This window comes from Moschus berezovskii, chromosome 10 (genome assembly GCF_049115385.1).
Source record: "Moschus berezovskii isolate FMDL1 chromosome 10, NW_MosBer_1.0, whole genome shotgun sequence".
Taxonomy (NCBI): Eukaryota; Metazoa; Chordata; class Mammalia; order Artiodactyla; family Moschidae; genus Moschus; species Moschus berezovskii.
This window is the reverse complement of record NC_142469.1, coordinates 38,098,127-38,125,765: the sequence shown is the minus strand read 5'-3', so window position 1 is coordinate 38,125,765 and position 27,639 is coordinate 38,098,127. Positions and strand designations below refer to the sequence as shown.

The 27,639-nt window shown below is 43.0% G+C and overlaps 1 protein-coding gene across 2 annotated transcripts in view; it reads left to right on the top strand.

Annotated features, from left to right (window-relative positions):
• Nucleotides 1-18,921: 18,921 nt before the first annotated feature.
• Nucleotides 18,922-27,639, top strand: part of SLC35F1 (solute carrier family 35 member F1) — a 467,864-nt gene continuing 459,146 nt past the window's right edge. For both annotated transcript variants that reach the window (XM_088840587.1, XM_055433627.2), the window contains exon 1: nucleotides 18,922-19,146. In XM_088840587.1, coding sequence (XP_088696713.1) covers nucleotides 18,980-19,146 — 167 coding nt within the window. In that variant the 5' untranslated portion in view covers nucleotides 18,922-18,979. The remainder of the gene's footprint in view (nucleotides 19,147-27,639) is intronic.

Sequence of the window (27,639 nt, the reverse complement as noted above, 5' to 3'; positions counted from 1 at the left end):
AATAGGACCAGTCCTTCCTTCATGCTGAGAGTGGGGAGTGAATGCATCTTCATTTCTATCCTGTTGAAAAGGTCCCAGTCATGAACTTGTTAAACTTGTGAAGCTACTACTTAAATCTGTTTATGGACTCAGCATCCCTTTGCCACTTATCAGGGAAAGTAACCAATGAGCTAGGTTCTGAGTAGAGTTTATTATTTGGAGATGTTTAAGTTCCCAGAGTATCACACTGAAAATAAATAAATTTGGGCTTATCCTTTTAAATGAGTAATCTAACTGTGTGCTTCTAAACTTCATGCCGGTGATGAGAAATTTCACCCAATTTACAGGCACAGATTTTGGTTTCAGTTTCTTGCTGTTCACTCAGTCATGTCTTGGAGACCCCACGGGCTGCAGCAGATCAGGCTTCCCTGTCCTTCACCATCCCCCATAGTTTGCTCAGACTCACGTCTATTGAATCAGTAATGCTATCCATCTCATCCTGTGTCGCCCACGTTGCTTCCTGCCTTCAATCTTTCCCAGCATCAGGGTCTTTTCCAATGAGTCAGCTCTTCGTATCATTTTCTTGAGGACAAACCTATTCACCACTCAGTGTTGCCAGCCTGCTTTCCATGATATGAACAGAGTTTTTCTCTCTGTTTAATGGACTGGGCTCTTCTTTCTGACTTTATTCTTTTAAGCAGGGAGCTCAGTCCACACTAAACACAGGGTTTGCAGCCTCAACCACAATCTTCGGCCAGACAGCAGATCCTGCCCTCTTACCTCATGTCTCCTGATACTCCTCAGGACTGTTTAGCTTTTGTCACCTCTTCAATTTTCACTTTCTTCATCGTTTCTGGTATCTGTGGGCATCTTTATCTTACTTTAGAACTCTAGTAACTATATGAAAAAATAGTTGATGTATTTTGTCTAGCATTTTTATGTATGTGTGTATCTTCACGTTAGCTTCATCCACTGTATTGAATAGAAACAAACACTAGAAAATTTGCAGGACCCCAGGTTACAGAGTGAGTTGGTAGGAGAATCCTATGCACACCCATCTCTGGTATTTCTGCTTTACTTTCCTGCTCTTGGGGTAACTGGAATTGTTTCAAAAAGTTTAAGCCTTTTCGTATATGACTTCTCCTTTTCAAAAAGGAATTCAGTTCTAAAGACTTCCAGAGCTCTGTACTGTGACCAGCTGCCCTTGAAATGTTGCTGTAGAACCGATAGAGAACAGAAGATCCCGTTAGACTTAGAATGGATTCTACTTCATTCCGGGCAACCTGAAGTATATTTAATTTGCTAGCCTAATTTTGGAACAGGATAGTACTTGGCAAACACAAATACCTCTGACCCTGCAGAATATTAACTCAAATATTAGCCATATGCAAACTCATCAGTTTGCTGGAATTTACAAAGACAATATTTAGAGCTCAGCTGCTCATGTGAAAAAACATTTAAAATGATTAGATTAAAATATCTAGATTTAGGGATGTAGGTCAAATTCTGGACTTTCTCTTGCTAAGGAAGAGGTTGGTTTTGGATATAGCAAAATGGGAGTAAAATTTTATTTTATGGCTGTGAGTTTGGAAGAAGAAAATTACCAAAATGCTCCCTTTCCATTAGGTCTTCTTTATTCTTCCTCATTGCATAGTCTTTATAATAGTTGGTTGCGTATTTGTGGTTGTCTCACTCCATGTAAAAAATAATACTAGTCAGCTGTTTACATAACTGAATGTTCTCAAAATTAAAGATCTTTACTGACAGAATGAATCACATAAAAGAAGTAAGTTAACATTGTGAGTTTAATTCTAATTTTTGTTGAGAGACAAGTAAAGACAAAATAAACACAAACCCAAGAGCCTTCTGTATTGTGTTGTAACTAAACTTTTCCATTGATACCAGATTAATTTTAGTTATAAAATGTAGCTGATACTACATTGCTCATATTATTTTTAAGCAGAAGGAATGATTCTATAAAAAATGCAACCTAAATAATCAATCACTGAGATTCGAGAATCACTTAACTAAATTTCTTTGCTTAACTCTGACATCCATATTAATGATGCATTGTGTTGATTAAAATTCAAGGATCAGTTATGGTTGGGCCAAGGTAAGGTACAGCAGCTGCACTTCGCTGGAGCAGCTGTGAAGAGATACTCCACGACCAAGGTAAGTGAAATCCAAATAAGAGGGTAGGTATTGGGAGGGGGCATTAGAGGGGAGACACACTGAAATCATAATCACAAAAAACTAGTTGATCTGATCATATGGACCACAGTCCTGTCTAACTCAATGAAGCTAAACCATGCCGTGTGGGGCCACCCAAGACGGACAGGTCATGGTGGAGAGGTCTGACAGAATGTGGTCCACTGGAGAAGGGAATGGCAAACCACTTCAGGATACTTGCCTTGAGAACCCCATGAACAGTATAAAAAGGCAAAATGATAGGATAGTGAATGAGGAATTCCCTAGGTCGGTAGGTGCCCAGTATGCTACTGGAGATCAGTGGAAAAATAACTCCAGAAAGAATGAAGGGATGGAGCCAAAGCAAAACAAATACCCAGTTGTGGATGTGACCGATGATAGAAGGAAGGTCTGGTGCTGTAAAGAGCAATATTGCATAGGAACATGGAATGTTAGGTCCATGAATCAAGGCAAATTGGAAGTGGTCAAACAGGAGATGGCAAGAGTGAACACAGACATTCTAGGAATCAGTGAATTAAAATGGACTGGGATGGGTGAATTTAACTCAGATGACCATTATATCTACTACTGTGGGCAGGAATCCCTTAGAAGAAATGGAGTAGCCATCATGGTCAACAAAAGAGTCCGAAATGCAGTACTTGGATGCAATCTTAAAAATGACAGAATGATTTCTGTTCGTTTCCAAGGCAAACCATTCAATATTACAGTATCCAAGTCTATGCCCCAACCAGTAATGCTGAAGAAGTCGAAGTTGAACAGTTCTATGAAGACCTACAAGACCTTTTAGAACTAACACCCAAAAAAGATGTCCTTTTCATTATAGGGGACTGGAATGCAAAAGTAGGAAGTCAAGAAACACCTGGAGTAACAGGCAAATTTGGCCTTGGAGCACGAAATGAAGCAGGGTAAAGGCTAATAGAGTTTTGCCAAGAGAAGGCACTGGTCATAGCAAACACCCTCTTCCAACAACACAAGAGAAGACTCTACACATGGACATCACCAGATGGTCAACACCGAAATCAGATTGATTATATTCTTTGCAGCGAAAGATGGAGAAGCTCTATACAGTTAGCAAAAACAAGACCAGGAGCTGACTGTGGCTCAGATCATGAACTGCTTATTGCCAAATTCAGACTTAAATTGAAGAAAGTAGGGAAAACCACTAGACCATTCAGATATGACCTAAATCAAATCCCTTATGATTATACAGTGGAAGTAAGAAATAGATTTAAGGGTCTAGATCTGATAGATAGAGTGCCTGATGAACTCTGGATGGAGGTTCGTGACACTGTACAGGAGACAGGGACCAAGATCATCCCCATGGAAAAGAAATGCAAAAAAGCAAAATGGCTGTCTGAGGAGGCCTTACAAATAGCTGTGAAAAGAAGAGAAGCGAAAAGTAAAGGAGGAAAGGAAAGATATAAGCATCTGAATGCAGAGTTCCAAAGAATAGCAAGGAGAGATAAGAAAGCCTTCCTCAACGATCAATGCAAAGAAATAGAGGAAAACAACAGAATAGGAAAGCCAAGAGATCTTTTCCAGAAAATTAGAGATATCAAGGGAACATTTCATGCAAAGATGGGCTCGATAAAGGACAGAAATGGTATGGACCTAACAGAAGCAGAAGATATTAAGAAGAGGTGGCAAGAATACACAGAAGAACTGTACAAAAAAGATCTTCACGACCAAGATAGTCACGATAACGTGATCACTGACCTAGAGCCAGACATCTTGGAATGTGAAGTCAAGTGGGCCTTGGAAAGCATCACTACAAACAAAGCTAGTGGAGGTGATGGAATTCCAGTTGAGCTATTTCAAATCCTGAAAGATGATGCTGTGAAAGTGCTGCACTCAATATGCCAGCAAATTTGGAAAACTCAGCAATGGCCACAGGACTGGAAAAGATCAGTCTTCATTCCAATCCCAAAGAAAGGCAATGCCAAAGAATGCTCAAACTACCGCACAATTGCACTCATCTCACACGCTAGTAAAGTCATGCTCAAAATTCTCCAAGCTAGGCTTCAGCAATATGTGAATTGTGAACTTCCAGATGTTCAAGCAGGTTTTAGAAAAGGCAGAGGAACCAGAGATCAAATTGCCAACATCTGCTGGATTATGGAGAAAGCAAGAGAGTTACAGAGAAACATCTATTTCTGCTTCATTGACTATGCCAAAGCCTTTGACTGTGTGTATCACAATAAACTGTGGAACATTCTGAAAGAGATGGGACTACCAGACCACCTGACCTGCCTCTTGAGAAATCTGTATGGGGGTCAGGAAGCAACAGTTAGAACTGTACATGGAACAACAGACTGGTTCCAAATAGGAAAAGGAGTACGTCAAGGTTGTATATTGTCACCCTGCTTATTTAACTTATATGCAGAGTACATCATGAGGAACGCTGGGCTGGAAGAAGCACAAGCTGGAATCAAGATTGCTGGGAGAAATATCAATAACCTCAGATAAGCAGATGACACCACCCTTATGGCAGAAAGTGAAGAGGAACTCAAAGGCCTATTGATGAAAGTGAAAGAGGAGAGTGAAAAGGTTGGCTTGAAGCTTAACATTCAGAAAACGAAGATCATGGCATCTGGTCCCATCACTTCATGGGAAATAGATGGGGAAACAGTCGAAACAATGTCAGACTTTATTTTTCTGGGCTCCAAAATCACTGCGGATGCTGATTGCAGCCATGAAATTCAAAGATGCTTACTCCTTGGAAGGAAAGTTATGATCAGCCTAGATAGCATATTAAAAAGCAGAGACATTACTTTGCCAACCAAGGTCCGTCTAGTCAAGGCTATGGTTTTTCCCGTGGTCATGTATGGATGTGAGAGTTGGACTGTGAAGAAAGCTGATCGCCGAAGAATTGATGCTTTTGAACTGTGGTGCTGGAGAAGACTCTTGAGAGTCCCTTGGACTGCAAGGAGATCCAACCAGTCCATTCTAGAGGAGATCAATCCTGGGTGTTCATTGGAAGGACTGATGCTAAAGCTGAAACTCCAATACTTTGGCCACCTCATGCGACGAGTTGACTCACTGGAAAAGACTCTGATGCTGGTAGCGATTGGGGGTAGGAGGAGACGGGAACGACAGAGAATGAGATGGCTGGATGGCATCACCAACTCGATGGACATGAGTTTGAGTGAACTCCGGGAGTTGGTGATGGACAGGGAGGCCTGGCGTGCTGTGGTTCATGGAGTCGCTAAGAGTCGGACACGACTGAGCGACTGAACTGAACTGAACTGAAACCACAAATGTTATTTTTTAAGTCCAAATTATCCAAATTTTTGTAGTAAATATTATGTGTAATGAATCTTTGGTATCTACTTGTGGACTGCTCCAAGTAAATAAATTAGAAGCATACCTGTGCATTTTGTGGGAAATTATTAAACCCTTTACAAATATAATCACTGGAAATATATTTCAATTGACTTATTCTAAAAACCAAAGTGCAGTGTAAAACCAGGAGATTTTTTTTTTTACTTCATAGTCATTTCTTATGAAATTAATCACATCCTAGTGTGATTAATGTTAGTTGGAGATAAAAGAATTCATTGAATGTCAGTATTTGTACAATCTAAACATTTTTACTCATCAACATAGTCTGGCAAATATTAAAGAAATTTCTATTGAACCTGATATAGTTAATTGTTCTCTTTCTAGGAAAAGTTGAGTAATTATGAAAGAGAGAAAGCTCAGTGCAAGATTTTTGACTATCATTGACTGTAATTTTTTTTTGCCTTGTCTATGAAAGGAGAAAGAGATGTAAATTAAATGAAGTATTAATATATGTTCATTGTTACAAAGATTCTTACCCAGTAATCACTGAGAAATAATTTGGAGGCCCAAGAATTGTGAGCATTTGATAAATCAATATATTAAATTATCTCTGGAGTGTCTTGGAATTCCAGTGCTTCTCTTTACTTTGAGACTGAGGTGACTTAGGTCCATGGGTCTAATATTGAGAAGACAGAACCTTCACATCTGCTTTCATGCCTGCAGCATTTTATTGGTTTTTTTCCACATCTTTTCCAGAAAGAGCAAACCCTTATGCTGTACAACGGTCTCTATTCTAACAGTAAGCACTTTTCCGTTTTGATTCCCTCTCACCTGCTTTCAGAAATGATTACGGCAGCTTATCAGAAAATAGGATCCATGCCCACAGTAGTCACCATCGGGAACAGATCACTTGCCCTGGGGGGTTTCCCCTCCAGTGGGTCCACGTGCAGTACCTGAGATGCTGCTGAGCCGGCAGCATCTTTGTGCACAGGGCAGATTGTACACTAACTACTGGGGCCTTGCAGAGGTGCCTGCTTTAGTGTCATTCTGCAGACACAGAATGAAATGTCCTTCAGAATAAAGGAGCAAAGCGTTTCCATTGTTCCGTTTTACTAGTTGCCTTCTTTTGGTTTGCCCAAACACGTGTGTTTTCTCTAAGAAAAGAGGTAACCATATGATCCTTTGATTAATCCCGTAAGTCCCAGTAGGGCTTCACTGAACAAAAAGCCTTTTCAAGAGGACAGTGGGAACATTTTTCATGGCTATTTCTGAAGAAAAAGAAAACTAACATAACATAACATAATAGAGTGGTGGTTCTATAGCATTTAAGGTCTACCTATCTCTTTTACCCATTTCTTTCTGGAAGTTCTAAAAGCAGAATTTTTTCTCCTGGTGGGGAGAAAAAGATGTGGAGTGTCTCTCTGTGTGTGTGTGCGTATGTGAAATAAGATGAAACAGTTAGATAATTGGAGGAATATTAAACCTCTTCATTTTATTTTCATCCTCCTCACCCCTCTTTCCCTTAACATGTCCCGCCAACTGACTCTGTGCTATCGACACTCTGAGCACATTTCCATAACCATCTCATTAGGCCGCAGGGCCAACATCTGGTTAAGCTCTTTTGTCAATCAACAGGTATTTAACACTTGAAAAAAAAAATCCATTTGAAAAGATTTGACTTTTCCCTCTTAAAAATACCCCAATTATTTAAAAAATGATGATATTAGCAATTACAATTGCCCTCCCCCAGCAGGATCCTGCCTATCTTCTCTACAGTAATAGTACTGATTTGACTGCTCTAATGCAGTGGTCCTCCCCCTGTCACTTACTTAGATAACTGATCATTGGCTTATCTATGTTTTCTAGATGTTCTTGGCAAGTAAACAATGGTAACATAGGAACTTGACGCTTTGACAAGATGATCAGACTCTTTGATACTGATGAAACCCCAGAGGGGAGAAAGCTTATTATATAGAAGTCTTGTGAAGTAAGTGGTGACTGGGAGTGAAGTATTTTAATAGATCTATGCTCAGTTATGGTATCTAGTGAACAGTAGCGGGGATGCTAAACACCCTGCAGAAAGTAGGACGGTCTTTTAAAAGGAGGAACTGTCTCATCTATTTGCCCAAAGTGCCCCTGGAGTAAAAACCTGGGTCTGGTGTATATTGTGAAATGAAGAAAAGTCTTTGCGTCCTCTTGAATTTCCCGCCTAGCAGTTGCTCCTCCGTGTCGCATGAAGCCCCTGTTACTCCTGCTTGTCCATGGACCACTACTCACCTTGCTTCTAGTCACTTTATGACACTCCTGGGCACAGTCTGTTTCAGAGAATGTTACTCCTTCTCCCTGGAACCAAAGTGAGGACTGATCCCACAGTGCCTCCCTACTCCACACTTCCACTGTGTTATCTGATCCTTTTGGGATTTGGCAAAACTAAAGAAAAAAATGTTGTAAATAGGAAAATGTTTAAAACTACACTAAATATGACTTTCTGTATAGTATAATGGGGAAAAAAGGACTGGAGTTAGTGATACTGCTAACCATTCTTAAGTCTGAGATGCCCCATTAGAACACTCTCTAAATCTTTGCCATGTGAATCCATCTTTCAGAAACTTTGTGCTGTAACGATGAAATTATTTTTCCCCAGGATTCATCACCTTCCTCAGCAGAATGTTTTCTGAGGTCTGGGTAAGTCTATCTAGAATTATAACAAATATGTACGCAAACACACGCACATATGCATATACATACTTATATGTATACACATCTATATGTATATAGTGTAGTATAGTGACAGTGTAGTATATTTTTATATACTGTATATGTTATATACATTGTATATACTAAATATATGTACACTTACGTGTACACACATGTAACTTATTACTAAAGTGTATATATATTTAGTATATACAATGTATATAGCATATACTAAGTATATATATGTGGTGTGTGTGTATATGTATGATGCGTACTAGAGGTTTGATCAAGGCTCATTGAATGGATGAATAAATGAATGAGTGAAAAATATCCCCTCTCCTCTATGCCTGCAGTGACTTTTCAATTTTTCTTAAGATAGATTTGATTTCTGCTGCTTGACGTTAATAATCCCAACTGAGAATTGGACTTTTTTTTTTAAAGCCCTTATCTTTTGAGAAGAAGAAAGTGAAAGTGGCTCAGTCCGAATCTTTGCAATCCCATGGACTGTATAGTCCATGGAATTCTCCAGGCCAGGATAATGGAGTGTGTAGCCTTTCCCTTCTCCAGGGGATCTTCCCAACCCAGGGATCAAACCCAGGTCTCCCACATTGCAGGTGGATTCTTTGCCAGCTGAGCCACAAGGGAAGCCCATCTAAATTCATTATTTTCAACTACAGAGTTTGTCAGTTATTGCTGGCTCAACTCTGCTCTTGAGCACTTTCTCAGAAACACAGTTGGTTAACACTTCATTCCAATCCCTTTTTAGATGTTTAGCATGCTTTCTTCTACTGCAGCTCTGTTGAACGGACATGAGTCTTCTCTTTACTCTGCCTTCTGACTTTCCAACACTCTGAGTAAATCACATACGCAAGAACTTCAATCCCCATGCCGGCTGTCCTCAGCAATACGACTGCTGCTGCTGCTGCTAAGTCACTTCAGTCGTGTCCGACTCTGTGTGACCCCATAGATGGAAGGCCACCAGGCTCCCCCATCCCTGGGATTCTCCAGGCAAGAACACTGGAGTGGGTTGCCATTTCCTTCTCCAATGTGTGAAAGTGAAAAGTGAAAGTGAGGTCGCTCAGTCTTGTCCGACCCTTAGGGACCCCATGGACTGCAGCCTACCAGGCTCCTCCATCCATGGGATTTTCTAGGCAAGAGTACTCGAGTGGCTTGCCATTGCCTTCTCTGAATACGACACCCTTACCTTAAAACTCTATGAGAACTGATCCTCCACATATATCAACCTCTGTATCCCTTCCTTCTTTGTGCCTGGTTGTTTTCTGGGAGTAACTATCCCTGAGAAACAATAGAAAGAGCTTCTGAGGGACAGTGAGGTGGAGAAGAGACTGACTTCTCAAGAAGCATCACTCACAGGGCAAATGGGAAGTTGCCAGGTTTCCCAATTGATGTTTTTCTGACCCAGTGATTAAGCAGTGGGGAGTAGTACAGTTGTCTCACTCCCTATGATCATGCGGGCATCATATGGCTCCTCTGTATAGTTAGTTTGATCTGTTGTACACTTAGAGGAAATGCCTCTCAAATCTGAGCATCAACTGAGTATCGTTTTCGGGTTGTAGCCTCAGAAATCTATATATCCCTTTATGGTTCTTTATAAATATTTTTTGTGGAAATTTGGAGATATCATGTTAGAACTGAAACTAAAAGGTCCAAGAATTATTCATATACAAGTTATATTTCAAGTGTTTTTAAGGGCCTTTTTACCAAATATGACATACACTCAAGTATGAGTCCAACTATTACTAGTACTCATACATTTCAAATTTTGATAATGTGAGTCTATAATTCAGCGGCATAGTTTCCAGCTTTGACTTTGACCATTGTCAGTATGGGAACTCTGGTTCCCCATCTCCATTTCAAATCCTTCTAGTCCATGAGAAGGTGTTAAGAGTTTCAGTGGTATGTTGTCAAATGTCCCTGCTGCCTTGAGGCTCTCTGTTTGCTGTTGGACCATTATTTCCAATGATGGTGGTGGCCTTGACTTGACTATCAGAGCTTGTCTGGAGCCTTACTGATGGCAGTCACAGTTTCCTCATTGATGACTACACTTGGGCTTCCCTTGTGGCTCAGCTGATAAATAATCCGTCTGCAATGCGGGAGACCTGGGCTCGATCACTCGGTTGGGAAGATCCCCTGGAGAAGAGAAAGGCTACTCAGCTCTTAAAGTGCTTCTATATTCATTTAGATTTAAGCTCTTTGAATGTGGGAGACATTCCTGTACTTTGTAAGAAGCCTACAGACCACCTGGACACTCTGCTGTCTGGTGCAGAGGTGACATCTGATGGCTGTTGGTTTATTGATTACCATGAAGGTGGAGATTGTCATGTGTGAAGTGGCAGACTTGCAGCTTGGGAAACTGAATCTCAGCTTTACATGTCGTTAGAAGACCATGCTATGAATGGAGAAGGGCTTTCCATATGTTTCACATGTATTTATTGGTATTTTCTACATTTGTAGTCATTAATTCTTATGTGCTATCTCATTTAATTTACTATTTACTGCAGACATAATTGTTACATTTTTCACTGACAGAAGAATTCAGGTTCAGAAGTGATTATAAGGTTACAGTAAAGAGAACAACAATAACACTCATGAAATTCCAAGAGTTTTAGGAATTTTGAGCCATGAAGATCAAATACATAAAAAATATATTGCTTATAAATCACAATATCATAGCCATTCACTGAATTCGTGAAGTTATTTCAGGAGAAAGATAACGAATTCAGTTTAGTATTTTGGGTTCTAGATGTTTGTGGGATAAAAAAGTAAAGACAGTAGGCAGTAATCTATAGTAGTCAGAAGCTCTGGAGAAGGACTTTGTTCTGAAAAATCATGTCAAAATGATTTGAAAGTCATTTCCTATAGATGATAATTGAAGTCATAAAAACATATGAGATTGCCTAAGGAGAGGTTATGGAGCAACCAGTTACCCAATTATTTTAAGTTATATGGCTATCATTGTGTGCGGGTTGACTTGCAACTCAGAAAGCTTGTGATTTTGTAAGTAACCTCAAGGAAGAAGTCTCGAGGCTGAGACTTGAGGAACTGTGACATTTGATGACTGGGTGTGGGAGAGTGAGTTTATAGAAGAGACTAAAAAGGCACCACTAGGTTAGAATTAAACCAGGAACATGGGGGTAATGATGGGATTCACTGGGAAATCTAGTTTTATACAGAAAGAATTAGTATCATCAAAGGCTAAGGTGAGGACTAAAACATGTGCTTAGTTTTACAACATAAAAATCATTGATAAACTCAGTGAAAGTTTTTATGTGAAGACTGCAATACTTTGGCCACCTCGTGCGATGAGTTGACTCACTGGAAAAGAGTCTGATGCTGGGAAAGGTTGGGGGCGGGAGGAGAAGGGGACGACAGAGAGTGAGATGGCTGGATGGCATTACCGACTCTGTGGACATGAGTTTGAGTGAACTCTGGGAGTTGGTGATGGACAGGGAGGCCTGGCGTGCTGTGATTCATGGGGTCGCGGAGAGTCGGACACGACTGAGCGACTGAACTGAACTGAACTGAACTGGACAGAAGCCAGACTGATTGAGGAGCGAAGGAAAAGTGAGAAAGCTGGAATAGTGAATCAATGAATTCAACAGTTTGGCTTTGAGGGGATGATGAGAAATGGGAGGGTGATGAGGAATCTAGAGAAGGTGCCTTTTTTAAGATTGAAGAGGCTTAAGTATGTTTGAATATCTGCAAGACAAGGTAGATGACTTATACATAGGAGGGAGAAGAGACAATTGATAGATAATATAACTGAGAAGGAACGATAGAATAAAGTTTCTTCTTAGAGAACACACCAAAAAAGTTTGGTTGGGAAGTCAAAGAGTAAAATAGCTGGAGAAAGAGTGTCAGAGGTACAGCTAGTGGCTTTTGTGTTTGATTTCTAAATGACCTTTAATCCCAGATATTTAGTCTTAACCAATCATGGTCGCATCACTCTTTTTGCCTTAATAGTCTAGGGCTGGTAGGGGACGTAGTCATGGTCAGTAACATGTAGGAGAGATCTTCTTATGGGTTTCTGGAAGACATGGCTCCTTTCTTTTCTGGATGTTGGTATATTTGGATCTGACACCCAGAAATGCAGTCTCTGGCAACACTGAAGGAACCAAGTTAAGGGCAGAACCAACTCACTGAGGCTGGTAGAGAAAGATGGATGGAATCCAGTTCTATGGTAATATCTTTGAGACGTTGTATTAACTGATTCTGGCTCCTGCCCAACTCTTGTGTAATGAGAACATTATACTATACAATATATTTCCTATTGTGTGAGCCAGTTTGAATCAAGGGTTTTTTGGCAACCCACTCCAGTGTTCTTGCCTGGAGAGTCCCAGGGATGGGGGAGCCTGGTGGGCTTCCGTCTGTGGGGTCACGCAGAGTCGGACACGACTGGAGTGACTTGGCGGCAGCTATTAGTAGTTGGATATGTTCTAATAGGACAGTAGGACTAGTTGCTCTCAGGACAGTACTGACCTCGGAGTACTAGCTGGCTTCTAAGACTAGGTAATACTCATATTTTGAGATCCCACAGAAATCTGTGAGCTTTACACTGGTTCCACATAGAACACTGATGCTGTTTGTTGTTGTTGCTGAGCTGAACACCTCAGTGCTGGGTGACAGAGACATTATTTTAGGACTGAATCAATACCCAAGTAACTAGTGCTCATGGAGTCTCATGACCTTGCAAAGTCAGCCCTAACTAAATTATCCTGGAGAAAAATTGACCCTCAGTAAGGTTTTGGGCCTCTGTAAGGTTTATTACCAAGTAGAGAATATGTGAGTCACAAAACAAAAAACTGGAGTTAAATACAAAATTAGGAGCTCACTTGGGTTTCTGAGTAAACAAAAATATCACAAATATTTTTTTTAATGGGGAAAAATAAGTAGAAATGCTTTAAAAATAAAAAAGAATTTATAGATAAAAGAAAAGTTGTTATTGAGTTGGAGGTAGGCTATTTGCCTTTTCACTATTTGACAATTTAATGTTGAAAAATACCTGATATGAGATAACTTATTTCCATTGACTTTAACAACTCACTCATGTTCACAGCCTTAAAGGGTAACGACAAATCTACTGTATGCAGCTGAATGAATAAGCTAAACCACGTTTAACTTCTGCTTTGCCAAGTGAAAAAAAATGTTTGCCATCTTCCTGCCTTCCCCACTTTGTTGTCAAAGGATATTAACTAGAAAATGACGTCTCACCGTTTATTAATGTTCTACCATGTTATGTCAACCTTGCAGGCAAGAAATTTGTTGAATTGTAGCTGAATTAATCTATTGAGAAATTGAAGGTTTATCAACGAGGAAAGAATAGATCTCTCTGGAGAACAGAAGCACAGTTAGCAAATTAATGAATCTGCCTATAGATTTAGATTTACTGTGACGATTATTTGTTAGCTTAACTAAGAAATTGTTGCCGCTCTTGGTAGAGACCCCGTCTTTCCCCTGTGAGCTGCATTTGCTCAGGTAGGTGTGTTGACAACTCAAAGAATTCAGTGGAGGAAAAACAATGTCAGGGTTATACTTTGTATTTCCCCCCCCTTTTTTTTTTAGAGAAAAATGTTTATTTTTTATCAAATTTATATCTTCACATTGTTTGTGTCTTTTTATTCTATTTTTAACTGAAGGGTAATTACAGTATTGTGCTGATTTCTGCCATCATCAACATGGATTGGTCACAGTACACATAGTTTCAAGATTCAATCCCACAAGGTGTGTTAAGCAAAAACCTCTGTTTTTTCCCTTCCACCATTTTTTCCCTTCACCAAAAGCAATCACTTTCCACTGTTTTAGTTGATTCTCTTATTGGTTGATTTCTCACTATGGAAGCTGTGGGTTTAGCTTTCTGTTTTCCTGCCCGTAAATATACGTATGCATCGTTCCATCCTCTCATCAATCAGGTTTAGTTATAAATTTAACTAGATCAAGAGGCAGTGTTTGCACTGTTATGGCTCAGCAAACACTATTCGGAGTTTAGACAATTAATGAACTATGATTACATTTCACCTCCTGCCTGAACAACTCTTGGTTATCACTGGAGTTCTTACGTACAGTTTTAAAATTTTTATTTTTTACTTGCTGTTAGGATCTACCCATTCTTTTCCCTTTACCCTCTCCACAAATTTTCCACCAGTTTGCTTTCTTCTCTCCTGCATGAATTCAATTATATGAATGAAACTCTGAAGCTCTATCATTTGAGACGCCACGCATTTAGTAGTGTGTGTTGAGTAGATTCAACCAGACTTAGGAGAGGAAGAAAAGAGTGACATAACAGCGCAGGGAAAGTAGATGGGCACTGGGCATTTGCAGCAGCACAAACAATTCCAGACAACTGTTGAGCAACTGGGGGAGAATCATCAGTTACTTTTGGAGCATGACTCTGAAGTTTTTGTCTGATAAACACACAAGTGTGGTCTATGCTAAACAGATGGGTCAAAATGCCTGGTGATTCTGAGGTCTGAATCACAGACGAAATTCTCCTCTTTCTTACATGAGTGGAAGTATCTTCAAAATCATCAATGTTAGAGAAGGTGTAGCTGAGAGTTAACTTGTGCTTCCTGAAGGAATTCAGCAGTGCTTATGTGGGCTTGCCTGGTGGCTCAGTGGTAAAGAATCTGCCTGCCATTATAAGACACGTGGGTTCAATCCCTGAGTCGGGAAGATTCCCTGGTGAAGGTAATAGCAATCCACTTCAGTATTTTTGCCTGAGAAAACCAATGGACAGAGAAGCCTGGGGGCTACAGTCACAAAAGAATCAGACACAACTTAGTGACTAAGCAACAACAGAAATGTGTGTGTCTTAAGCGAGGCTTAGAAGATGTAAGTGAAGAATAGAATGAAAATTTTGCAATAGTGATGTGCCACTAACCACAACTGGCCAGAGAGGTAAACTGAGCAATCAAGTATGACCCTGACATCCATGTGCCAGCACTGAAAAACTACATACATCCCCAGCCAACAGACCTCGTTCCTTTTCTGTTTGTTTACAGCTCACAGAGGATAGATTTTGAGGCCAAGGAGGCAGCAGGGAAAGGCAGACCTTCCCACATTCTTTCTGTTTAATTCCATTTAGATACACCATTTGACCTTTGCGCTTTTGGTACCTGTTTCTGTCTCTCAAATGCAATTCAGCTCCTTTTTAAGTGATGCTTATGAAACGCAGAATTGTAGGATAAGAAGGGGAGCTGACATTGTATCCCCTTTACCATAAAGAATAATAAAAACAGAAGGCTGGAGGCTTCTTTGGGGTCTTTATAGCAAGACTGAAATCCTACATCTCTCATCCTGCTCCCTCCCATCTTGGTTTTCTCCCTTTCTGACTCGCTGGAGATTTAGATTATTTGTATTCAGTGGTCTCTTGACAGGAATGACCAGCCACAAATGCTGACATTAAAGGGCAGACACAGCACCGAGTTGTGATAGGCCAAAAACAGTCAAAGGGAAGCAAGCCAAATGTGAAGGAAGAGGGCACGGAAGCAACCAGTCATTCTAGGCAGACACCTGAAATGACCATAAATGTTGTTTTAATGCAGAGACTCCAGCCACGATTTTCTGCCTGTTTCAGCTGAAGTGCATTTTGTTCACGTCTGCTGCACTAGGTGGGTCTTCCAAGGGCAAGCTCATTATGAACTATTAGAATCTTAATGCCCCTGAGGTTACAACCCTGGTCCTATTTGTAACAATTCTTCAGAGTGTCCGAGGCAGAAAAAAAATCTGAGAATGAAAGGCTGTTGAGAAAGAATGGGACAGTGTGTTCATTTTAAAAGGGGAAATGTTCTAATTTGAGTTAATTTTGGTAGAAAAAGACCTTAGGGATATTTCAGGTGGGAACTGGAATTTACATAAATTGAAGCGTAGATTGGACAGCTTTTTTAGATGACTGTTTCTTCAAATGTTCCATGGTTTTTAAAAAGGGCTCCCAATATTGTTAAAGGAACGGAAACTTACATTTTAACAACAACAAAAAAGAATCTCATCTTCTTTTTATCCTCTTCTCTTCCATTTCCCCTCTGTTAATCAGATAGTTAATTCCTTTTTTAAAAACATTAACTTTTTTACTTTTAAACTATTTATTTTGTATTGGGGTATCCGTTCTTTCCGTTCCGTCACTCAGTCGTGTCCGACTCTTTGCGACCCCGTGGACTGTAGCCTACCATGCTTCTCTGTCCATGGGATTCTCCAGGCAAGAATACTGGAGTGGGTTACCGTTTCCTTCTCCAGGGGATCTTCCCGACCCAGGGATCAAACCCGGGTCTCCCGCATTGGAGGCAGACGCTTTAACCTCTGAGCCACCAGGGAAGCCCATATTGGGGTATAACTGATTATCAAAGAATGCTATGACAGTTTCAGGTGAACAGCAAAGGGACTCAGCCATACATATACATGTATCCATTCTCCCCCAAACTCCTTTCCCATCCAGTCTGCCACATAACACTGAGCAGAGTTCCACATGCTATACAGTGGGTCCTTGTTGGTTATCCATTTTAAGTATAGTATGTGTATATGTTCATCCAAAACTCCCTAATTATCCCTTCCCCCCTACTCCTTCCAACCATAATCTCATTTTCAAAGTCTGTGAGTCTGTTTTGTAGGTAAACATTTGTATCATTTCTTTATCCATTCCACATATAAAGGATGACATACGATATTTCACCTTCTCTGTCTGACTTCACTCAGTATGACACTCTAATTCATTACTTTCTTGAGTGTTGCTTTCTCTACAACCCCCTTTTCTGTGGCAAATCCTATCACCAGTATTTTTTATTTGCTGGTTTCCAGTGCATTTGGCAGTGGTGCTATCAGCATATCTCTCCATAGATATGAAAGTGTTAGTTGCTCAGTCCTGTCCCACTCTGCAACCCCATCGACTGTAGCCTGCCAGGTTCCTCTGTCCATGGGATTCTCTAGGCAAGAATACAGGAGTGGGTAGCCATTCCCTTCTCCAGGGGATCTTCCCAACCCAAGGATCTAACCTAGGTCTATCTAGGGCTGCTACTGCTACTAAGTCACTTCAGTCGTGTCTGACTCTGTGCGACCCCATAGATGGCAGCCCACCAGGCTCCCGTCCCTGGGATTCTCCAGGCAAAAACACTGGAGTGGGTTGCCATTTCCTTCTCCGATGCATGAAAGTGAAAAGTGAAAGTGAAGTTGCTCAGTCGTGTCCAACTCCTAGCGACCCCATGAACTGCAGCCCACCAGGCTCCTCCGCCCATGGGACTCTCCAGGCAAGAGTACTGGAGTGGGGTGCCATTGCCTTCTCCCTGTCTAGGGCAAATAAGTCCAAACACTCCATGAAATGGGAAAAAAATTAATGTGTATCATTTTTCACTGTAGAATCTCTATCCAGGGAATCTAGATAAAGTAAAATGTGAAAAATCTCTTTCTTAAGGAGTCCACTATTAACTGGGATCTGGATCAAGAGGTCTAAGAGAGGCTTGGGACAGAGAATCAGTTTCCTTTGGAGGCAATATGGTATGCAGGTGTAAGATTTCCGAGCCAGGTACACAGGGGTTCTGCCTCGGAGAGTGGAGATCCGAGGTAGAGCACCACGACCCACCACCAAAGAAGTTGTCAGGGTCCCCTGCTTGGTGGGTCCCCTCATTTAACTCTTACAGCTCCACGGTGAGAGAGACACAAAGTAGCCTCGTTGCACAAAGGAGTCTGTGTCTCAGAATTCAAGTAAAAGGCTTAGGAAGTCTCTGCTAGTAAGTTTCAGAGGCACGAAGGGAACTCAAAATCTGCCTACATGTCTGTCACCACGCTGTGAAACCGAGACGCTGAGTTGGTCCTCTAGGCTTTTTTCCAGTTCCCATAATGATCGTGAGACGTTGTTTCTCCTTCAGTTTCCTCCAGGCCCATTATGGTGACCGTAGGTGTATTGTTGAGGATACCCACTCGAGTTTGGGTTTGTCATCGGGGCGGCATGCTTCTCAGCATCCTGTCGCTGTCCCGGGAAGGTGGTGCTAGTTTCTGGGGCTTCTCGGCAGGAGCGGGGATTCCCCGCCAACTAAAGAGGAGGATCTATTCTCAGCCCCACAGGCCGGGAACCCGCTTCCCCCTCCCTGCGCTCCCTCCCCTTCCCAGCCTAAACAAAATAACCCACCCCCCGCCACCCCCCAACAATCGGCGCCGCGAGTGGTGCCTCGGGTGGACGGGCCGGGAGCACTGGGGCAGCGAGGCACCTCCGGAGCGCCCTCTGGCGAGAACAGAGCGCGTGCGCCCCGCCCGGCCCCCTTCCCCGCCGCCGCGGCGCCCCCGCCCGGCTCTGCGGGTTCACTCCCGGGCTCTCACTCCGAGAGACACAGACGGCAGCTTTGCGAGCGAGCCGGGGAACGCGCTGAGGCGGCGCCAGCAGCACTGTCGCCGCTCGCCCCGCGCCGACCTGGGCACCGGGAGAGAAGGCGAGGCCGGAGCCCCATTCTCTCTCCCCGCGGGGGTCCCCTGAGCTGACCGGCAGCTCGGCGCCCCCGCGCGACACCCTCCACGGCCACTTCGCGGGGCGTGCCGCGACTTGGGGGACGCAGCTGGGGAAGAGCCGGGGCGGGCGGCGGCGGCGGCGGCGGAGCGAGGGTGCGCGCCCCGGGACCGGAGCGGAGTGAGCCGCGGGCTGGGCGGCGGCGGCCGTAGCCGCGGGGGCCTCCCCCGCCTCGCTGGTTGGCCGGCAGCACCGCCTCCCCGGGCCGCGGCCGCCCGGCCGGGTCCTCCGCGCGTTCCCGGGCCCGGAGCCGGCGCGCGATGCGCCCGGCCGCGTTCTGATCGCCGCCGCGCCGCCGCCTCCGCCGCGATGATCCCGCCCGAGCCGCAGCCGCACCCGCCGCCGCCGCCGGCCCCGCCGAACCATGTGGTGACCACCATCGAGAACCTGCCGGCCGAGGGCAGCGGCGGCGGCGGCAGCCTGTCCGCCTCCTCCCGGGCCGGCGTGCGCCAGAGGATCCGCAAAGTGCTGAACAGGTGAGCGGCGGCGGGGGCGCGGGGCCGGGGGCCCCCTCCGTCTCCCGGGCGGCCCCGAGGCCCTTTGGGACGGACGGAGTTGCGGCGGGGAGACCGGGGAGGGCGGAGGACGACGCGCCCCGCGCTGGCGGAGAGGCCGCGCGGCAGCTTTGTCCCGGAGCGGGGCGCCGCGGAGCGCCGGGCGCCGGCTGGTCCGAGGCAGGAGTTCGGGGAGAGGCGGGCTGGTGCCTGCCGGGTTGCGGTTGTCCGCGCTCACACCCTCGCACACGCGCGTCGCCTCGATTCCCTCTGCCACCCTGGCCCCAGCTTTGCGCTCGGGGGCGAGAGGAGCCGGGCTGGACGGGAAGGCGCGGGGCTGCGGGGAAGGCGTGGAAGTGCCGGCCTCGCGTCTGCCGGGAGGTCGCGTACCCCCTCGCCGGGAGATGGGGACACGGCGGCAGCGGCCCCCGCGGGCGGTCGAGGGGACCCACTTCTGCCGCCCGGTGCTCCAGTTGCTGCTCCGACTCTTCCTGGCCGGGAGCGGGGAGGGGAGATTAGGGGCCTGGGTCAGACCCCGGCAAAGTGCACAAATGTTGCGGGAAGGGCGTGAGGAAGGCGGCTCCGAGTGTTGCAAAGCCCGAGGAAGCGAACGCTGGCGGCTGGCTCCAGTGCTGGAATCTGCGCAGTGGAAGGAGCAAGGATGAGGCGTTCAGGATGGGAACCCGGGTTGATGTGAAATGGGGCCCCTCTGGCGCCCCTGAGTCGGCTGTGATGCGAAAGGGACTTATTCTATGAAAGTAACTTGACACGGTTGAAGGGCTGACCCTTAAAATTCAGATAGAGAACTGATTTTGTGTGTTTTTATTTGGGTACCTGTGTGCCTTTCAATGCATCTGTTGGGAATAACTCAGAAGGTTGCTCTGTTCATACAGGTTTTTGTAGGGCGCTATTGTGGGTAGCTGTGAGTCCCACAAGGGATTCACCTCGAGCCCTTTGGGGCTGGGAGCGCTAGTGGGAACACAAAATATATACAGAAATAGAAACCTAAAAAGCTCCGTATTTTCCGAGTATCGTGTAATTTAGTTATACGAAATCCCAAACCATTCAAGAGTCCCTTGTGAAGACTTAAGGTATATATTAGCTTGTGGGTACTTCTGTGTGTTTCCCATTTATTATCAAAGGAGAAGAAATTCACTGTGAAATGAGACAAGAGATGGTGATAGAAACTCAAGTCTTTACTTTCCTCTGATTGGTAGCTTAGGATAACACCTTCCAAAATACTACATTTAAAAGATAATGAGCAGAATAAATCAAGAAGATGCTGGCTCAGTACATATTAGGCGGGCTTCCTAGTCTTTATGAATATCTGTGATTTTTTTTTGAATCATAAATGCCTTGGCATTCGATGTTTAAAATTTTATGCAGAATATGTTAATTATTAATTTCCCTCATCAAACTGGGGGAAAAACCTGGTGCTCCAGTTCATTTATCTTTGCTTGATTGTAAGTTATTATTGATTCTGTGCAGGTTATTTCATGGTATTGCATGAATCTTAGAGTCCAGAATAACAAGATCACTGAGGCAGGAGTTGAGGGGACTTTGTCATCATTCTGCTGCTGACTTGCCATGTGGCTTGGGGCAGAGCTGTTCATCTTGGTCCCTGGTTTCGTCACTTATGAAATGTGTTTTATACTTGTCTTACGTCTCTTAATCATAGTTTTGAGAAATAGATGGGATAATAGAGAAGACAAGACTTGGGAAAGTATAAAGCTTTACATGAATTCGTTGTTCAGCAGAATTCTGTTATCTAAGGGACAGTGGTGTGAACATCGTAAGCAAGTGAATTGAAGTCATGGGACATTGTGGGGGGAATGCTGTGTTTTATTAGCTTCCAGTGATCTACGGCATGAGTTTTATAGAGGAGGAACTTAGACTGAAAGGTTGAGTCCATGACATTCCACGGCTCATGCATCTGTGAATGGAACCCTAGGATTATAGCCTCTAGACTTCAACTGAAACATTTGGTTGTCTTTCATAGTTTTGCAAAATTTTCCATGTAATATTTGGCATTAAATAATGGTCTTTCCTTATCCTTAAAGGATAACAAAATATTTCTTTTGAGAAGGAGCGCCTTTGGTAAGGAGACTAAAAAAAAAAAATCAGTTTAGGTATAAAAATCCTGGTGGATTAATTTCATTGGCATGCTGACGGGCCTGACTTTTGCTCCATGGTTATGGCAACAGGAGACAGCACTGGTTGTAACTGCTGAATGGTTGAGCTCTAAATAAAAGAGCATGAAGTGGGGAGTGGAATTTTTGAGATTCTGTGCCAGCACTTCAGTATGGCTCCCCTCTGGTTTGAACCCTCCAGGTGTATTGCCCTAGTCCAGTAATGGCTTTAAGGCTGGCCCATGGGGTGTCATATCACAAGTATCCTTATTCATTTTTCTAAAAGCCAAAGATCACTTTTTCCTCCTTTTTCTTCTTCTTTTCCTCTTCTTCTTTCCTTAATATTTGCATTTCCTTCACCTGTCTTGTCCTATCAACTATTGTCTTCTGGACTTTGTTTCCTTTCATCTAACCCTGGCCTGCAGCAGTTTAGCTGCTAGCAGAAAGTGAGATTGCAAATCTGGAAGCTTGGAGCCAATATGAAAAATATCCCTCTAACTTCTGGCATGGAGATGTACTGCTGGCAGTGTTCTGTTGCTGTGAGCTGGCCAGCTGAGTGTTTTCAGTGACTGAGAGGGGCATTGCACCCCGTTAGGTACTCTGAGCATCCCACTGGGGCAGAGAGGCGGTGCTGAGAGACTGAGGATGATGTTCTGGGATGAGGAGGGTCAAAGTGTGAGCATTGCAAGCTGGTAAGCCTGGTGAACTGCCTGCCACTGGTCACAGCCTGTAATAATAGCTACCTGCCAACCCAGAGGAGGAAATGCAAACACATATGTTACCTATATCCTGTCTACCTAGAGACAGGTAAAGAGAGAAGTACCAATGAATAATTAAAGGTACTTGCTCTCAAGAATCTTAGAAGGAAAATGCAGTGTTACCTTAATGCAATCTGCCTTGCATTGTCCTGCACCATTTTATTTTCACAGTGTAGCTCCAAATCCTTTTCCCCTTTCATTAAAGGCCTGTAGAGTTGGATTGTTGCCTTTCGTATATGACACATGGGTTGCCTCACTGATTGACTGCTGTGCTGTGTTGTGCTTAATCGCTCAGTCATCTCTGACTCTTTGTGACCCCATGGACTGTAGCCTGCCAGGCTCCTCTGTCCATGGAATTCTCCTGGCAAGAATACTGGGGTGGGTTGCCATACCCTCCTCCACGGGATTTCCCAACCCAGGGATCAAACCCAGGTATCCTGCATTGCAGGCGGATTCTTTACCATCTGAGCCACCAGGGAAGCCCCCACTGGTTGACTACTCCCTGTAGAACATTAGAGTACAATATAATAGTATCCATAATTTTGGTGAAAGAGGAGGTGGTAGATAATTTTTTTTTAACCAATTAATGGGATATGTCATGTGCTTCTCCCTTGTCCTAATAAAAATTGCTTCTGTCAGTGCAAAAAATACCAAATGATTTAGATGCTAATATAATTGTTACCTCTTTAATTCCCAAAGATTTAGAATAATGTCTTGGTTCAAAGAAGAAAAAAATTATGGCAAACCCCTATTCGCTTGTTTCTTGAGTGTGGAATAACATTTATTACCCTGCTACAGGCAAGCAAGGTATGACAAAAACAAAAAATACTTGAAGGGCAACAATTGATGACCCTCTCACAGAAACTGTTGATACTAGTAGATTTCTTAGAAACATATGAGTAGATACTGACCTGTGTAGTATCTGAAGATTTTCTCCTCTAAAATTATTTCTTAATAAAATGTTTGTGAAAAATGAGTAATGGCTTGTTTTATGCTTTGCATGTGTGTGGTTTTATCTTTCCCCACTTTAATATTATTTTCAGATCTTAATAATAATCACCATGACTTTCCAGTTTTGACCCATTTTCTCCCCAATAAGAGAAGAATTGGGTTATCTCAAGTTATGAAGGGGTTTCTGCCTTTTTGAGTCTTGTGGTGGGGATGTTTAATCATTAGAATGGAACCACTAGTATGACTCTGGGCTATCCACTCATCTGATTTAAAACTAACTGGTTTCTAAGTTACATTTTGATATATTTCATTCATTTTCAAATATGTGAAACTTTTCTGAATTATAAAGAACATTAAAGGATACATGGAAGATTTGGTAGCAAGCCTACATAGAATTGACATCCACGTGGGGAGTTACCGTATGTGATGAAACAGTATATATATATAGCTTTTCTGGGTTATTAAATAAAGTGGAGAGAACATGGTGAACCCACGGAGTGCCTGCCAAGAACAGGGTTATGCTTGTCCTTTTAAGTGCAGTTGATGAAGACATCTATTATCTCTTCAGTTCAGTTCAGTCACTCAGTCGTGTCCGACTCCCCTGCGACCCCATGAATCACAGCACGCCAGGCCTCCCTGTCCATCACCAACTCCCGGAGTTCACTCAAACTCATATCCATAGAGTTGGTGTTGCCATCCATCCATCTCATTCTTTGTCATCCCCGTCTCCTCCCGCCCCCAATCCCTCCCAGCTCAACTGGTTTTTGTTAAAAAATTGATAAAGAGGCTCCTCCTCAAGCTGCTTCTCCTAACAGATGTCAGAATGAAAGGGGAAGACCAACCAGTAATGAGGATAACTGATACAAAGTATTCCAAGTGGAACAGGATGGTGTGATTAAAAACAGACATTTCTGAGATCAGTAGTAAACACAAGATGTCTGAAGGACACATTTATTTTTAACTAAAGGACAATATTATAAAAATAAAAGATCAGTGTATTTTTTTTTTTTTTTTGCACAGAGCTTGGAAAAATGAATGTTCATATTAGAGGAATTTTGGTTTACCCTGGATGAAGATGGTGCATTTCCAAGGAAGTAATGTGGAAGAAAATGGACCTATCTTTGTGTAATTTTTCTGTGACCATTTACTCTCTCAAGATCTTTCAGTGTCACAGGAATATACTAAGAGATGTCTGTTTTTACTATGCACTGCTATAGATGTCGGAGAAGGCAATGGCAACCCACTCCAGTACTCTTGCCTGGAGAATCCCAGCGACAGAGGAGCCTGTTGGTCTGCCGTCTATGGGGTCACACAGAGTCGGACACGACTGATGTGACTTAGCAGCAGCAGCAGCAGCTATAGATGTAGATGAGATAGCAAATTGACTCGACTGCCCATATAGTTCTAAGTTACTTAATGCAAGAGCTTATTTGGCTTATTTAATTGTGGCTTTATTTAATTAATGGCTTACTTAATTGCCATTTCTCATAAAAGCAGAATGCAGCATGCGAAAGTACTGCCACCAGGTTTTAGCTTAGCTTTCTCATTCGAGTTCAGGCCAGCGAGCATTCACTGTACCTTGTTCAAGCACATTAATTCTTGATTATGTTTCTAAAAATGTATACTTAGGAAGTCAGACTCCAATAAACACCTGGAAAAATACCCCATACTATTTGGTATATTTCTTGACTATGGCTTAAGCGTCTATAAATACACACTCATTTATTCTTTTATTAAGGGCCAAAACCACTTGACATAAAATTGACCATCTTAACCACTTTTAAGTGTAGTACAGTAGTCCTAGCTGAAGGGTATTATTATGCCGCTGATCTCTAGAATTTTTTCACCTTGCAAAACTGAAAATCTGCATCTGTTAAACAACAGCTCCTCTTTTCCCTTCCCCACTGACCCTGGCAAATGCCATTCTACTTTCTGTTTCTAAGAGTTTGGTTATTTTATTAATAGATACCTCATACAAATGGAATCATGCAGTGTTTGTCTTTTGTGACTGGCTTATTTTATTTAGCATAATGTTCTCAAGGTTCATCCACATTATCACAAGAGGCAGAATTTCCTAAGGCTAAATAATATCTATGTATCTGTATCTCTGTATCTGTGTATATCACACTATTTTTATTCACTTGTTGAGGGACATTTCAGTTCAGTTCAGTTCAGTCCAGTCGCTCAGTCGTGTCCGACTCTCCGCGACCCCATGAATCACAGCACGCCAGGCCTCCCTGAGGGACATTTAGGTTGCTTCTATTCTTAGCTATTGTGAATAAAGCTTCAGTGAAAATGAATGTGCAAATGTCTCCTCAAAATCCTTTTTTCAAAAATTTAGGCTATATACCCAGGAGTTGGATTGCTAAATTTCTGTTTTTATTTTTTTAACATTTTGAGAAACCTCCAAACCATTTTTCATTACAATGGTACCATTTTGCGTTTTCCAGTGTCTGCACATCCTGCCAACACTGTGTGCTTGTTTGTTTTTGATAGTGGCCATCCTAACGGGTGTGAAGTGGTACCTCACTGTGTTTTGATTTTCCTTAATAATCACTGATGTTGAGCTTCTTTTCATGAACTTGTTGGCTATTTGTGTATCTTTGAAGAAATGTCTGTTCAAGTTGTCATTCAGTCGCCAAGTCATGTCTGACTCTTTGTGATCCCATTGACTGCCCCACACCAGGCTTCCCTGTCCCTCACTGTCTCTGAGAGTTTGCCCAAGTTCATGTCCATTGAACCGATGATGCCATCCAACCATCTCATTCTCCATTGCCCTCTTCTCCTTCTGCCTTCAGTCTTACTCAGCATCAGGGTCTTCTCCGAGTCAGCCATTCGCATCAGGTGGCCAAAATATTAGATCTTCAGCTTCAGCATCAGTCCTTCCAAAGAGTATTTGGGGTTGATTTCCTTTAAGATTGACTGGTCTGATCTCCTTGCTTTCCAAGGGACTCTCAAGGGTCTTCTCCAGCACCACAATTAAAAAGCATCAATTCTTCGACGCTCTGCCTTCTTTATTGTTCAGCTCTCACATCCACACATGACTACGGGAAAGACCATAACCTTGACTAGATGGACCTTTGTCGGCCAAGTGATGTTTTTGCCTTTTAGCACACTGTGTTTGTCATAATGTCTATTCAAGTACCTTGCTCATTTTTAAATTGGATTTTGTTGTTGCTGTTGAGTTGTAGGACTTCTTTATATATTCAGGATATTAATCCATTATCAAATATATGATTTGCAAATATTTTCTTCCATTCCATTCATTGCCTTCTCACTCTGTTCATTATATGTACATTTATTTGTCCTTAATCACTTGCTGTGTGTTGAGGCATTTTCTGGAGGACACATACATAGCAAAACATTATTCTTAGCTCCAGTTCAGTTCAGTTGCTCAGTCGTGTCCGACTCTTTGCGACCCCATAAATCACAGCACACCAGGCCTCCCTGTCCATCACCAACTCCCGGTGTTCACCCAAACTCATGTTCATCGAGTCGGTGATGCCATCCAGCTATCTCATTCTCTGTCGTCCCCTTCTCCTCCTGCCCCCAATCCCTCCCAGCATCAGAGTCTTTTCCAGTGAGTCAACTCGTCGCATGAGGTGGCCAAAGTATTGGAGTTTCAGCTTTAGCATCAGTCCTTCCAATGAACACCCAGGATTGATCTCCTTTAGAATGGACTGGTTGGATCTCCTTGCAATCCAAGGGACTCCCAAGAGTCTTCTCCAACACCACAGTTCAAAAGCATCAATTCTTCGGCGATCAGCTTTCTTCACAGTCCAACTCTCACATCCACACGTGACCACTGGAAAAACCATAGCCTTGACTAGATGGACCTTTGTTGGCAAAGTAATGTCTCTGCTTTTTAATATACTGTCTATCTAGGTTGGTCATAACTTTCCTTCCAAGGAGTAAGCGTCTTTTAATTTCATGGCTGCAGTCAGCATCCACAGTGATTTTGGAGCCCAAAAAAATAAAGTCTGACACTGTTTCCACTGTTTTTCCATCTATCTCCCATGAAGTGATGGGACCAGATGCCATGATCTTAGTTTTCTGAATGTTGAGCTTCAAGCCAGCTTTTTCACTCTCCTCTTTCACTTTCATCAAGAGGCTCTTTAGTTCTTCTTCACTTTCTGCCATAAGGGTGGTTTCATCTGCATATCTGAGGTTATTGATACTTCTCCAGCAATCTTGATTCCAGCTTGTGCTTCTTCCAGCCCAGCGTTCCTCATGATGTACTCTGCATATAAGTTTAATAAGCAGGGTGACAATATACAGCCTTGACGTACTCCTTTTCCTATTTGGAACCAGTCTGTTGTTCCATGTCCAGTTCTAACTGTTGCTTCCTAACCTGCATATAGGCTTCTCAAGAGGCAGGTCAGGTGGTCTGGTATTCCCATCTCTTTCAGAATTTTCCACAGTTTATTGTGATCCACACAGTCAAAGGCTTTGGCATAGTCAATGAAGCAGAAATAGATGTTTCTCTGGAACTCTCTTGCTTTCTCCATGATCCAGTGGATGTGGGCAATTTGATCTCTGGTGCCTCTGCCTTTTCTAAATCCAGCTTGAACATCTGGGAGTTCACAGTTCACATATTGCTGAAGCCTGGCTTAGAGAATTTTGAGCATGACTTTACT